Source organism: Lithobates pipiens, unplaced genomic scaffold (assembly GCF_037356315.1).
Source record: "Lithobates pipiens isolate NorthernLeopardFrog02 unplaced genomic scaffold, aLitPip1_a1.2 Scaffold_23, whole genome shotgun sequence".
Classification (NCBI taxonomy): Eukaryota; Metazoa; Chordata; class Amphibia; order Anura; family Ranidae; genus Lithobates; species Lithobates pipiens.
This window is the reverse complement of record NW_027507785.1, coordinates 100,602,051-100,618,013: the sequence shown is the minus strand read 5'-3', so window position 1 is coordinate 100,618,013 and position 15,963 is coordinate 100,602,051. Positions and strand designations below refer to the sequence as shown.

The 15,963-nt window shown below is 41.9% G+C and overlaps 1 protein-coding gene across 1 annotated transcript in view; it reads right to left on the bottom strand.

The window, feature by feature from the left end:
* The window catches only part of LOC143927768 (protein Wnt-7a), an 80,882-nt gene extending 75,302 nt beyond the window's left edge, over positions 1-5,580 (bottom strand). The window contains exon 1 of the mRNA XM_077452107.1: positions 5,270-5,580. Coding sequence (XP_077308233.1) covers positions 5,270-5,340 — 71 coding nt within the window. The 5' untranslated portion in view covers positions 5,341-5,580. The remainder of the gene's footprint in view (positions 1-5,269) is intronic.
* Between the last annotated feature and the right edge of the window lie 10,383 nt (positions 5,581-15,963).

Genomic DNA, 15,963 nt, shown 5'->3' with positions numbered 1-15,963 from the left:
ATCTTGTATGGTTCTTCCGACGGAATTCCGCTCAAGCTTGGCTTGCATACACACGGTCACACAAAAGTTTGCAGAACTTTCGACCGCCAAGAACACGGTGACATACATCACTACGATGAGCCGAGAAAATGAAGTTCAATGCTTCCGAGCATGCGTCGAATTGTTTCCAAACATGCGTAGGAATTGGTACAGACGATCGGAGTTTCCTATCGGAACTTTTTCCGTCCAAAAAATTGAGAACCTGCTCTCAATCTTTTGCTGGCGGGAATTCCGCCAGCAAAAGTCCGATGGAGCGCACACACGACCGGACGTTTGCTGGCGGAATTGCTGATCGTGTGTATGGGGCATAATGCTACAAAGAACGCAACTCTATGCACATAGATCTAAATGGGCAAAGGTATGTCACCGACTAAAGCCGGCCATAGACGGTTCGAACTTTCGCAGGTTCAGAAGGAAGCGGTCAAGATTCAAACCATGTATGGGCAGGCTGAATGTACCCGTGTAAATCGATCGATCAACTTGGGTACAACCATCCTGTCAGATTCTGCATGCGATTATTGCCGCTAGCAATAATTATTGTGTTCTCTCAGAACTCTGAGAACACAATGGCTCTGCAGGAGGAATTCCCCTGTCAACACTGTCTGTGATTGCAGGAAAGAAAATCACTCTGTCTATGGCCGGCATTAGTGCTGACAGCAGAGGCAGCAAGTGAAAGCTCAGACACCTCCAGTGTATCCAAACAAAGGTCTGGAAACGTTCAAATGTGACCTGTGAATAATTGTCTTTATTGATCCAGGAGGTTGATCAATCAATTAAATGACAATAATCAGTGCCATGACCATAATCAGTGTCACATCAGTAATCAGTGCCATGTCAGTAATTAGTGCCATGTCAGTAGTCAGTGCCATGTCAGTAGTCAGTGCCATGTCAGCAGTCAGTGTCATGTCAGTAATCAGTGCCATGTCAGTAATCAGTGCCATGTCAGTAGTCAGTGCCATGTCAGCAGTCAGTGCCATGTCAGCAGTCAGTGCCATGTCAGCAGTCAGTGTCATGTCAGTAATCAGTGCCATGTCAGTAGTCAGTGCCATGTCAGCAGTCAGTGCCATGTCAGCAGTCAGTGCCATGTCAGCAGTCAGTGCCATGTCAGCAGCCAGTGCCATGTCAGTAGTCAGTGCCATGTCAGTAATCAGTGCCATGTCAGCAGCCATAATCAGTGCCATGTCAGCAGTCAGTGCCGTGTTAGTAAGCAGTGACATGTCAGTAATCAGCAATCAGTGCCATGTCAGTAATCAGTGCCATGTAAGTAGTCAGTGCCATGTCAGTCAGTGGCATGTCAGCAATCAGTGGCATGTCAGCAATCAGTGGCATGTCAGCAATCAGTGGCATGTCAGCAATCAGTGCCATGTCAGTAGTCAGTGTCATGTCAGCAGTCAGTGCCATGTCAGTAATCAGTGCCATGTCAGCAGTCAGTGGCATGTCAGTAGTCAGTGTCATGTCAGTAGTCAGTGTCATGTCAGTAGTCAGTGTCATGTCAGTAAGCAGTGGCATGTCAGTAATCAGTGCCATGTCAGTAGTCAGTGGCATGTCAGTAATCAGTGGCATGTCAGTAATCAGCGCCATGTCAGTAATCAGTGCCATGTCAGTAGTCACTAGTCAGTGCCACATCAGTAGTCAGTGCCATGTCAGCAGTCAGTGCCATGTCAGCAGTCAGTGCCATGTCAGTAAGCAGTGGCATGTCAGTAAGAAGTGCCATGTCAGTAAGCAGTGGCATTTCAGTAAGCAGTGGCATTTCACTAAGCAGTGGCATGTCAGTAGTCAGTGTCATGTCAGTAATCAGTGGCATGTTAGTAGTCAGTGCCATGTCAATAATGTGTGGCATGTCAATAATCAGTGCCATGTCAGTAAGCAGTGGCATGTCAGTAATCAGTGCCATATGAGTAGAATTTCAATAATCAGTGCCATGTCAGTAATCGGTGCCATGTCAGTAGTCAATGCCATGTCAGTAATCAGTGTCATGCCATTATTTGTGAAAGTAAATACTGGATATTACTTTCAGAAACTGCACTCTCCAAACAGTGGCACGGGACAGTAAAATAATCATCTTGATCAATACAATTGATTAATTGATTACCTATCCGTGTCTCTTGTGCCTGCAGAGACTCTTTAATTATACATTATGCCCAATGGGAAAAGGCTTCTGTTTACCATTGTGCACAGTGAGTTTTTATTCATTTATATTGTTTTCATCAAATGTATAAAAAGTGGAAAAAGTAAATAAAAATCTAAAACTATTAAATTGATGGTGAAAAAGTATCAATAACTAAGATTCAGAACTTGGATTGGTCAGTGTATGGCCAGCAGTAAGCTCAGCACACACGTTACAATCTACCAACAACTATGTAGTGTAAGATCTTGCCTGATTGGATACAGATTCAATGGATAGTTTAGGCAGGTCCCCATAGTACATAGTTTTGGTAACTCTTAGCCCTTGTACACACGGTCGGAGAATCCATCGGAATGTGTCCTATCGGACCGTGTCGTCGGATAATCCGACTGTGTGTGGTATGCATCGGACTGATTCCGTCGGAATATCCGTCGGACCCAATTTTCCAACATGTTGGAAATATTTCCCGACCAACTGGTTCGATCGGACATACTCCGATCATGTGTAGAGAATTTTGATCGGACCAAGTGCCACGCATGCTCAGATCAAATTCCTACATCAAAGCTATTGGCTACTAGCCTGAACGTAGTCCCATCGTAACGAAATTATGTCATCACGTTCTGAATGATCGAATTTTTCGAACAACTTAGTCCGACCGTGTGTATGCAACAGTTTCGGACAAGATCCGACGGACAAAATCCGACGGATTTGGTTGTCGAAATCTCCGACCGTGTGTACAGGGGCTAACACACACACCAATCAATCATCTTTCTTTTCTGATCGATGTATCCCAATAAGAACAGTCAATCTATAGTGGTCAACCTATTTGATCGTTATAACACACATGAGAAGGTGTTTTTCGATTATTTGTAGGAAGATACGATCTTGGGGCATCTGCAATTTCATGAAGTTTTGGCAAATCTAGCACGTGGGTGTCGATCACATTAATTGGATAGTTTAGGCACGTCCTTGTATTACATAGGTTTGGTAAATCTAACTCATGCATAAAAACGATTGATCAATAGTCATCAATCCATTCAATCATTATAAAACATTTGTTGGAAGATACGATCTTAAGTAATTGGTTGCATCTGCACTTTCACATAGTTTTGGCAAATCTAGCACATGCTTTGGTAAATCATCAATTTATTTTCCTATCAATCCCAATATGTGCAATCGATCTATAGTCATCAACCCATTTGACCGCTATAACACAAACGAGAAGGCAGGTAACAATCATTTGTTAAAAGATGCAATCTTAAGTAGTTCCTTATATCTGCAATTTTACATACAATCTCCTCAATAGATGTGGTGCAGCTGATAGATGCGGAATCAATCAATGTTTGCACCCTAGCGATCGTTTAAATCTGATTTCTATCAAGTCTTGCTTGATTGCAAAGGAAGTTATGGTTATTTCATTGTTTATTGATTTAATTGGATAATAAAATCGGTCATTATTATCTTTATTATTGCATAAGAAAATCAATCTATAGATGTCCACCACACATAAAAGAAGGAGGATTACCATCATTTGTTGGACGATCTTAAATATTTAATTGCATCTGCAATTTCATGTACAATATCCTAATTAGATGTAGTACAGCTGATAGATGCGCAATCAATCAATAACTTTCCACCCTAGTTGATCAGCTGACTTTGATTGAATCTGATCTATATCAAATATTGCTCGATTTCATTGTTTATCATTTTGATTGGATGATAAATTTGGTCGTTATTATTTTTATTATAGCTATCACTGGATAATAAAATCGATCTATTGATGTCAACCCATTTGACCATGATAAGACAGACAAGAAGGTGGGTTAGGATCATTTGCGGGAAGATACGATCTCTTATGTAATTGATCATATCTGCAATTTCATGTACAATCTCCTAATTCGATGTAGTACAGCTGATAGATGTGGAATTAATCAATAACTTTTGCACCCTGGCTGATTGACTCACTTTGATCAAGTCTGATCTATAGCAAGTATTTCTTGATTGCATAGGAAGTTATGGTTAGTTGATCATTTATTGTTACGACTGGATAATAAAATCGGTAATTATTCTCATTTATATCATTATCATTGGATGATCAGATTGATCTATAAATGTCATTTGACCATTATAACACATACAAGAAGGCGGGTTACGATCATTTGTTGGAAGATACTGTCGTGAGTAATTTGATTGCATCTGCAATTTCATGTACAATATTCAAATCAGATGTAGTGCAGCTGATAGATGCAGAATCAATCAATAACTTTCCACCCTGGTTGATCGACTCACTTCGATCGAATATGATCTGTTTCAGGGCTTGCTTCGATTGCAGGGGAAGTTATGGTTATTTCATTATTTCAATTGGATAATAAAATCAGTCGTTATTATCATTATTATCACTGGATAATAAAATCAGTCGTTATTATCATTATTATCACTGGATAATAAAATCGGTCATTATTATCATATTACCACTTGATAATAATCAATCTATAGATGTCAACACATTTGACCATTATAACACATAAAAGAAGACAGGCTACGATCATTCGGTTTAAGATACGATAATTGATCGTATCTGCAATTTCATGTACAATCAGATGTAGTGCAGCTAATAGATGTGGAAATCAATCAATAACTTTCTACCCTGGCTGATGGGCTCACTCTGATCGAATCTGATCTATATCAAAGTCTTGCCCAATCGCAAGGGGACGTTATTCGATTGTTTATCAATTTGATCTGAGAATAAAATTGGTGTACATGTATCTGACATAAAGTCGATTTTATGGTCAGATTGTAACGTGTATGGTGAGCTTTAGGTTGCTCGCTGATCCTATACCATAGGAATACTTCTCTGTGCATGGAATTCCAGGTGCACACTATACACAGTCTATGGTGTATGAGCATCATTGGACTTGTCATGTGTGTAATACACCTCCTCACACCCTGCACCTCCCAAACTAACTTCAATCCAGTCCCAAAACATCTCCCCTGCTACAGCCAGGATGAATGAATGAAGTTGGGCGCCAGTCCTGCGTACTGCCCACAGCTCCTGGCCAGCGATCCCTGCCTGCTGGTGGTCATCCTCGCTGTCATCCTACTTACCCAATCTTAATATAGACAATCCCCAGACTGAGAAAGATATGAAAAATCCAACGTCTCGTCTTCTTGTTCATATTCCTGGATTAGGATGGGGGGGATCCAAAGCGGTGAGAGCCGACAGTCTTTGGGGGGGAAGGGGGGTGGGGGGGGACAGGAGATCCAGGTCAAAGCATCAAAAAAAAAAAAAGCAAAAGCACACCAAAAACAAAAAACCAAAAAGCCCTTTTGGTGACGAGATGAGACAGTGAGTGTTTGTAAATCCCAAAGGGACTAGAGCCAGGTCCGGTCAGTGTGGGCAGCCTCTTCAACCCCCCCTCCCCCCCACCCACCCCCCCACCCCAAAAAAAAACGTCTCCTCCTTTACTCTGGGCTAGCTGAGGATTTTGTATGCCAGTCACACGTGGAGTTGGGTGATGCAGCCAGCGTGCAAATCTCACCCTTTAGTGATCGTTCTTCACCATCATCCAGTGCATGTCTCCTTTTTTTAAAGCGTTGTCTCCCACTGGGGTGTAAATTTTGCAGTGGGGGGGGAGAACAAAAAAAAATAAAATCAAAAAATGAAAAAAAAGCAAAAAATAAATAAAAATCCGCAGGATGTTCACCTGTTTCCTGAAGCTGGAGGTTTGCAGCCGATGTTGGCGGAGAGAGAGGATTTCATGGTGAAGAGCCAGCAGTCTCTTCATGTGATAATCAACAGGTAGACAGCTTGGCCAGTGTCTGGTGAATACCTGAAGTTGGAACACTGGGATCCTGTTTCACGGCGTGCATTCCTCTTGTGTTGTGAATCTTCCAGCTCAGGCTGTCTGTCAGGCGATCCTTTAGCAGGGTGTGTAGTATTCCTCTACTGTAGTATGGACAATGCTGCAGGGGGCTGGTTATATCTGTTTACCACTCATATCGCAGCCCCTCCTTCTCCACTTAGGCTTCTGATCTTTTCTTCTTCTTCTTCTTTTTTTTTTTTTTACGCCGGATTCTTCCTAAAGTTATGCCAGGCGTATGCAACATATTGTTCCCTGCCGGGTTCTGACAGCTCCCTCCCTCTTTTTTTGAAAGTCAGTGACAAGTCAGCAGATGAAGACGTCTCCTCTGTCCTGTACCCTCCACTGGACGGAAAGCGAGAAAGAGCATCCCCCGGAGTCACACCATTGTCTCACTTTTCCGATCACTTGGCTTAAAGTGGAACTCTAGCCGAAAAACGTTTTTGAAGAATAAAACAGGTTGCAAGCAACATAAGATGATGATTTACTAAAGGCACCCTGGCTGATCTGCTCGCTTTGATTGAATCTAATTAGATGTAGTGCGGCTGATAGATCAATGGATAATAAAATTGATCTGTATATGTCAATCCATTTGACCACTATAATACATACAAGAAGACGGGTTAGGGCCCTCTGATTCCCCACTGTATTGAATTGTATTGTAATTGTATTGTCTGACCTAATGTTGTAAAGCACTGTGTAAACTGTCAGCGCATTATAAATCCTGCATAATAATAATAATTACCAATGGATAATAAAATTGATCTATACACGTCAATCCATTTGACCATTATAATACATACACAAGAAGACGGGTTCAATCATTTGTTGGAAGATACTATCATAAGGAATTTGATCTGTTTGCAATTTCATGTAAAATATTCTAATTAGATGTAGTGCCGCTGATAGATGCAGAATCAATCAATCATTTTCCACTCTTGCTGATCGACTCACTTTGATTGAATCTGATCTATATCCAGTCTTTCTCAATTGCAAGGGAAGTTATGGTTATTTGATTGTTTATTATTACAACTGGGTAATAAAAATTGATCATTATGATCATTTATATTATTATTATTATTATTATTATTATTATTATTATACAGGATTTATATAGCGCCAACAGTTTGCGCAGCGCTTTACAACATGAGGGCAGACAGTACACTTACAATACAAATCAATACAGGAGGGACTAGAGGGCCCTGCTCGTTAGAGCTTACAATCATTACCAATTGATAATAAAATTGATTTATAGATGTCAATCCATTTGACCATTATAATACATACACAAGATGACGGGTTACAATCATTTGTTGGAAGATACTATCATAAGGAGTTTGATTTGTTTGCAATTTCATTACAATATTCTAATTAGATGTAGTGCAGCTGATAGATGCAGAATCAATCAATAATTTTCCACTCTTGTTGTTCGACTCACTTTGATTGAATCTGATCTATATCCAGTCTTTCTCAATTGCAAGGGAAGTTATGGTTATTTGATTGTTTATTATTACAACTGGATAATAAAATTGGTCATTACGATCATTTATATCATCTCCTAGATTGTAAGCACTAACGAGCAGGGCCCTCTGATTCCCCCCCTGCATTGAATTGTATTGTAAGTGTACTGTCTGCCCTAATGTTGTAAAGCACTGCGTAAACTGTCTGCGCTATATAAATCCTGTATAATAATAATAATAATTATCAATGGATAATAAAATTAATCTATAGATCTCAACCCATTTAACCATTATAATACATACACAATAAGGCGGGTTACGATCATTTGTTGGAAGATACTATCATAAGGAATTTGATCAGTTTGCAATTTCATGTAACATATTCTAATTAGATGTAGTACGGCTCATAGATGCAGAATCAATCAATGACTTTCGACCTTTGTTGATCGACTCACTTTGATTGAGTCTGATCTATATCCAGTCTTGCTCAATTGCAAGGGAAGTTATGGATATTTGATTGTTTATTGTTACAACTGGATAATAAAATCAGTCATTATTATGATTTATATCATTATTATAAAAAATTGTGAATAATAATAATAATAATAATTATAGGATAATAAAATTAATTTATAGATGTCAAACTATTCGAGCATTATAATACACGCAAGAAGGTGAGTTACGATCATTTGTTGGAAGATACGATCTTAAAGGAGGAGTCCGCCCCCCCCCCCCCCACGAAAAAAAATAAAAGTCAGCAGCTAAAAATACTGTAACTACTGAATTTTAATATTAGGACACTTACCTGTCCAGGGAGCCCACGACGTCGGCACCCCAGCTGATTTTCAGAACGGCTGTCGGGTGCTGCCGCCGCCATTTGTACTAAGGGAAACCGGCAGTGAAACCTTTCGGCTTCACAGCCGGTTCCCTCCTGCGCATGTGCGAAGTGCGCTGTGCTATCCTATTGGCCCAGCGGCGGAGGAAGGAGAGCCAAACTTCCAAGGGACAGCGCCGTGGCCCCGACTCCCGGAAGTGGGGATGAGTACCTGTCAAAAACAGGTACCTGCACCCCCTGAAAGGTGCCACTTTTGAGTGGAACTCCGCTTTAAAGAGGAAGTAAACCCTCTGTAAACCCTTTAAAAAAAAAAAAAAAAAGACAACCTGCAAGACAAAAGCATAATGAGCTAGTATGCATAGCATGCCAGCTTATTATGTATTACTTACCTCAGACTGAAGCCCCCGAAGCCGTCCTTGTCTCCCCTTCCGGCCACCGACATGTCATCCTGGAGTTACTTCTGGGTATCGTGGCTCCGGCCAATCACAGCGCATGCACGTGGGACACACCTGTAGCGGCATGCAGACTGATGCAGCGGCACATAGCTGCCATTGCGTCAGTTTGCTCTAGTGCACATGTGCCGATGTCATCATGAATAAATAAAAGCTGATCCTTGTAAGTAGCTCTGTCAGTGGTAAATGGTTTGTTCCAACCCTCTAACTGCTACATCTGCAAGACAGCTGGCTCTGGTCAAAACCTGGCAGGATCACTAGGTGAAAATAAAAGAAAAGCTTCAAAAAGAAAAACAAATGCAGTCACCAAATCTAAAGCCGGCCATAGACAGTTCAAATCTCTATTTGTTTATCAGATTTTCCTTCATTACTTGCCCTATACACACAATGGGAAGGGAGGGGAAATCTCTGCAAAGTGAGGAAAATCCTGTCTTTAGACAGCCAAAGACGAGTCGAATCCATCGATTTACTTGGATACAACCAGCATGTCGGATTTTTAGGATGCGATCACTGCCAGCAGCTAGAGTCAGGGTCGTCTTTAAGGCAGGGCAAAAGGGGCAGCTGCCCTGGGTCCTGTCATTGTTGTGGGGCCCAAAGCAGCTGCCTCATACTTGTTAAACTATCCCAGTTTACATTCCCTTGTCCCTTGAATTTTAGTCCTGTGCTTCTACTAATGCTGCCCAGCTCTGCCCTATTGTTGTGTACAGATAACTCACCTGCAGACCTGTGTTTACATGTAAATACTGGCATTCATATGTAAATAGCAGTGACATGCATATGTAAATAGCTGAGGCCAACTGCATTGATATGTAAATAAAGGCATCATTCATAGGTATATCATGCCCCCCTGCAGTGAGGAGAAGATGTGCTGTAACCTTTAGCAACCAGTGAGCAGTATTACTGTACAGCAATCTCTAGCAGCCAATCAACAAGCAGAAATGTGGTGTAACCTCTAGCAACTAATCAGTGAGCCTTAAGGAGTGCTGTAACCTCTAGCAAGCAGTCAGTAAGCAGTAATGATATGCTGTAACCTCTGGCAACCAATCGCAATCGCTGCCTGATCTGATACAGTAAACTGATTTTAAGTCTAGCTGTTATTTATTGTATGTCTCAGAGAAGGTGGAGAGCGAAATTGCATGGGGGGAGGGGGGCCCTAAGAAATTTTTTGCCGAGGGTCCAATCAATATTAAAGAAGGCCCTGGCTAGAGTTACAAGGAATAATCACTGTGTTCTTCCAGCAGGGACACCTCCCTGCACCCCCCGCCAGGAGAACATAATGGCTCCATGGGAGGGATTCCCCCATCAACGCTGCCTGTCAATGATTTTCTTTTCTGCAACTTGTGGTTCATCTATGGCCCCGGCTAAAGAGTTGGTATAATAAATGTATATATATATATATATATATATATATATATATATATAACAAGCATCTTATACTTACCTGCTCTACGCAATGGTTTTGCACAGGATCCCCTTTGCTCCTCCCCACTGCTGAATTCCCACATAGTATTGGCACACAAAGTGCAGCTTCACCCTGTGATTGACAGAAGTGGAAGCAAATGGCTCCCTCTACTATGTCTGAGCCAATAGAGAGAGAGAGAGCAGTGATCCTGCCCTTGTGCACAGCGCTGGATCGACATCGGGGTCAGGTAAGTATATAGGGGGGGGGGGGGGGTGAACAAAAAAAGTCAGACTTCTCCATTCACGCTATACAGTGCAGATGTGCGAGTCTGCAACGGCGCCTATTAAATTCTAACAGCTTGCACTGGCTGTCAGAATACCCAAACAGTGTCTGCATCTGATTTAATGCAGCTGCTGTTCACCTGACAATTTTCTTCGATTTTTCCACCAAAGGATGCTTAGCTGCAGAGGGCCAACAGGGCCACCCACAAATCAAATTTCAATCGGTCTATTGGGAAACTGGACAAAATTTGCTCTGTGTATTGCCAACTTTAATTTTCCTACTTGCAAAATTATGGCATTTGGAAAAATACAGTCATACAGCTACAATATCCTCATCTTCCTGTTTGAGATTTATGAATTGAGCCTACAGTTGTCAGATTGCATAGAACTAAGCTAAACAGATCATAATCACCTACAAACTAAAAATGATGGCCATTAACCAATTCAGCCCCAGAAGGATGTATCCCCCTTAATGACCAGGTCATTTTTTGCGATACGACACTGCGTCGCTTTAACTGACAATTGCGCAGTCATGCGACATTGTACCCAAAGAAAATGTATATCCTTTTTTTCCCCCACAAATAGATCTTTCTTTTAGTGGTATTTGATCGGCTCTGCAGTTTTTATTTTTTGTGCTATAAACAAAAAAATACTGACGATTTTGAAAAAAAATAAAATATATATATTTTTTACTTTCTGCTATAATACATATCCAAAAAATAAAAAAAAAACGAATTTCTTCATCAGTTTAGGCCAATATATATTTTTCTATATATTTTTGGTAAAAAAAAAAAAAAAAAAAAAAAAAACCCAATAAGTTTAATATGATTGGTTTGTGCAAAAGATATAGCATCAAAATAAGGGATAGATTTATGGACTTAGTGCTAAACAAAAATGCACTGATCAATGTATAAATGACACTGGCAGGGAAAGGGGTAAACACTAGGGGTGATCAAGGGGTTTACTGTGTTCCCTGGGTGTGTTTTAACTGTGTGGGGGCTGGGCTGCCTGGGACAACAAAGAGATTGCTGTTCCTGATCACTAGGAACAGCAGATCTCCATGTTGTCCCATGTCAGAACGGGGATCCGCCTTGTTTACATAGGCAGATCCCCGTTCTACCTCTCTGTGCAGCGATCGTGGGTGACCCGCAGCGTGCAGCAGGCGTGCGAGTGCATGCCCACACTTTCTACTACACGGACCGACAAAGAGGTACGTTGCTTTGCGCAGCCGAGCCACCTTGTTGCAGTAATCTGCGGAAGGCGGTCAGCAAGTGGTTAAATACACTAACACTTTATAAGCAGTTACAGCAAACAGTTTTCCTTTTGGGGTAAAGATTTTACATAAATAAAAGCTGATCGTCATTGTAAGCACCCCTGTCAGTGTTACATGGTTTGTCTCATCCCTGCAAACTGATACATCTGGAAGAGAGTTTGTTCTTTTGAAAAACAACAGACTTACTGTCTGGATCACTGGAAGAAAATATAAGGTAAAAAAGCCTAAAAAAGAACTAATGTAGCCGACACATCTAAGAATTGGTAAACTACATAAATGTTTGCTTTTGGGTTCAATACTGCTTTAACATGTTACAGCTCATCTCCAGGCAAATATTAACACCCCCACCCCACACCCCTCTCTCATCCTCCCAGCTCACCTGTTCTTGTTTTACCACTAACCTTGTGAAGATACATCCCCCTATGTCTGTTCTCTTGGTCCCAGCTAATTCAGCACTGTGGATCCAGACAGTCTACTTGCTCTTGCACTGACATCACTGCAGACTCCTCTTCTGGATCCTGAGAGTACCCCACTGCTGGACAGTCAATAGGAAGTGTCTACGCAACAAGGATACCTGAAGGCTCCTGTAAACAGAAGAATAGAGAGGAGTTGGGACTGACGTGTCACATGACAGGGGCCGTAGGTGAGTAGAAGGGGCATCCAGGTAGTATTTAATTTTTTTTTTTGTTTCTTCAGTGAAGGGTGTTGGGGATAGGGGGAGCCCTGAGATCAGCTTCAATGTCATTTCAAAAGTCATTTTCAATATTTCTTAAAATCTGCAGCTTTTAGTATAATAATATCTGGTGATTTTGTGGTGTGGGTTGGTTTTTGGGCACCTTCTATAATAGAATGACCACTCTCTGCTTCAATGATGCTCTGATCAAGACCGGTCATTTCAATACACATTATGCGGGCATTGACTATTGTTATCACCATCAGGAAACGCTCCCTGAGAAATAGTCTCCCCATAGCTTGTTGGTGGACATAGTCTCCCCATAGCTTGCTGGTGGACATAGTCTCCCCATAGCTTGCTGGTGGACATAGTCTCCCCATAGCTTGCTGGTGGACATAGTCTCCCCATAGCTTGCTGGTGGACATAGTCTCCCCATAGCTTGCTGGTGGACATAGTCTCCCCATAGCTTGCTGGTGGACATAGTCTCCCCATAGCTTGTTGCTGGACATAGTCTCCCCATAGCTTTTTGGTTGAAATAGTCTCCCCATTATTTTAAAGTAAACCTGTCAGGTTCTACACATTATCTTCACTAACAATATTGGTCAAGTATGGGCTATTCTTCAAATCAGTTTCTATGTCACTGGCTTTCCATACCGGCATGAGGCTCACCCCTTAAGGCACTAAGCCCAATCACTACCATTCAACATCCAACATCAAGGCTTCTACTGGTCACTGAGCATCGGCAATTGATTTTTGAATAGCAGGAGCGAAGCTTGATTCCAAGTTGGATTGTGGTTTAGTATAGGCTTGAGAAGTAGATACAGTATATATATAGCCTTTTCTCCGGAATCCAGTAGATAAATCACAGAACCAAAACTGAGTTCAAGTTTGCAGTACAGTATTACAAATAAAGTATTTATACAAAACAACAACACGCATACCTGAATTACAAAAGTGTTTCCCTCCCTGGTTTCTATACCCAAGCCCAAAGTAGCAAAAAATGAAAGCCAAACTTTTTCTGTTAAGTTTATATTTGCCCACTGTGACCCCATTGGGCTGGGCTTAGGTATATAGTAAAGATAATGTTATTGACCATTAGGACCATATTTGTTGTCCCTGTGACTCTGTAACAGAAAAATATGAAGATACATCTTGCATTTGTGGGACAGGAGTGTGGAAAGTACTATTCACAACTGTAATGCCCTGTACACAGGGTCGGACTTTCCGACGGAAAATGTGCAGTCGGACTGTGTTGTCGGAAATTCCGATCGTGTATGCGCTCCATCTGACTTTTTCCGTCAAAATTTCCAACACACAAAGTTTGAGATCTGGATCTAAGATTTTTTCCGACAACAAAATCCGATCGTTTAAATTCCAATCATGTGTAGACAATTCCAATGCACAAAGTGCCACGCACGAGAAGAATACATTACGAGATGAAAGCTATTGTCTACTGGCCTCTTTATAGTCCCGTTGTACGTCACCTCGTTCTGAACGTGTATGCAAGACAAGTTTGGCCCAAAATCCGTCGGAAAAAAATCAGACGGATTTTGTCATCGGAATGTCTGACCGTGTGTACAGGGCATAACACAATAATCCTCACCAATGTAATGAGTGTTGTTCTGAATGTACCAACATTTCAGCGTCTGCCACAGCTTGTTGGTTGACATAGTCTCCCCATAGCTTGATGGTTGATGTTGTCTCCCCATAGCTTCTGGTTGACATAGTCTCCCCATAGCTTGTTGGTTGACATAGTCTCCCCATAGCTTGTTGGTGGACATAGTCTACCCATAGCTTGTTGGTGGACAGTCTCCCCATAGCTTGTTGCTGAACATAGTCTCCCTATAACTTGTTGCTGGACATAGTCTCCCCATAGCTTGATCTCTGGCATGGTCTCTCTATAGCGTACTGATTGCTCGAGGGGTGGATATACTAAAGGAAAATAGATGGTGCACTTTGAAAGTGCAGTTGCTCTCTGCAAGAGCAGTTGCTCCAGTGCTTAGTAAATGAGCAGCAGGCCATTATCCAATCATGTCCAAGCAAAAATGCGTTTTTTTTTATTTGCAAAGTGAAACTTTATCTCTTTTACTGATCTCTGGAACAACTACACTAGCGTACATGGCCTTTTTTCCTTTGGTAAAACAACCCCATAGTGCCTTAGTCCCTCCAAAGCTTGTTGATGGACAAACTCACTCTAGGTTGTTGGTGGACATAACCTTTCCATTGCTTGTTGGCAGAAACAGTCTCTTCATAACTTGTAGGTGAACATAGTGTCTCCATAGCTTCTTGAAGAACATAGTCTTTCCATAGTTTGTTATTGAATAAAATCTTTCAATAGCTTGTTGGCGAATATAGTGTAAAGTCTAGTACACACTATTCGTTCTTTTTTGCTCAACCCAATGGTTGCCACTGTACTAACCATTTGATGTTGGTACAGAAATCACCCTTCTAAGCTATTTTGTTCTGACAGGGGGATGGCCCCCCCTACCAGAACACACTGGCTGGGTGCCGATCGGCAGACCTTTTCTGGTCACACTCCTTTGACAGAAGCCAGCCAAACATTTGGCTTCTGTTAGACACCGACTGCCGTACACACAGGCCGAATGTCATCCAGTTTCTATTGAACCGTCCAAGGCCACTTAATATTCGGCCCACGTGTATGGTCCTTAACCCTAGCTTGTTGGCAAGACATAGCCTCTCCATAGCTTGTTGGCGGAAATAGTCTAACCATAGCTTGTTAGTGGACATAGTTTCTCCATAGCTTAATGGTGGACATATTCTAACCATAGCTTGTTGGTGAATATAGTCTTCTCACAGCTTGTTGCCTGACAGTCTCTCCATAACTTGTTGGTGAACATAGTCTCCTCACAGCTTGTTGCCTGACAGTCTCTCCATAACTTGTTGGTGAACATAGTCTCCTCACAGCTTGTTGCCTGACAGTCTCTCCATAACTTGTTGGTGAACATAGTCTCCTCACAGCTTGTTGCCTGACAGTCTCTCCATAACTTGTTGGTGAACATAGTCTCCTCACAGCTTGTTGGTGAACATAGCCTTCTCATAGCTTGTTGCCTGACAGTCTCTCCATAACTTGTTGGTGAGCATAGTCTCCTCACAGCTTGTTGCCTGACAGTCTCTCCATAACTTGTTGGGGAACATAGTCCCCTCACAGCTTGTTGCCTGACAGTCTCTCCATAGCTTGTTGGTGAATATAGTCTTCTCAAAGCTTGTTGCCTGAAAGTCTCTCCATAACTTGTTGGTGAACATAGTCTCCTCACAGCTTGTTGCCTGACAGTCTCTCCATAACTTGTTGGTGAACATAGTCGCCTCACAGCTTGTTGCCTGACAGTCTCTCCATAACTTGTTGGTGAACATAGTCGCCTCACAGCTTGTTGCCTGGCAGTCTCTCCATAACTTGTTGGTGAACATAGTCTCCTCACAGCTTGTTGCCTGACAGTCTCTCCATAACTTGTTGGTGAACATACCGGTAGTCGCCTCACAGCTTGTTGCCTGACAGTCTCTCCATAACTTGTTGGTGAACATAGTCTCTTCACAGCTTGTTGGCT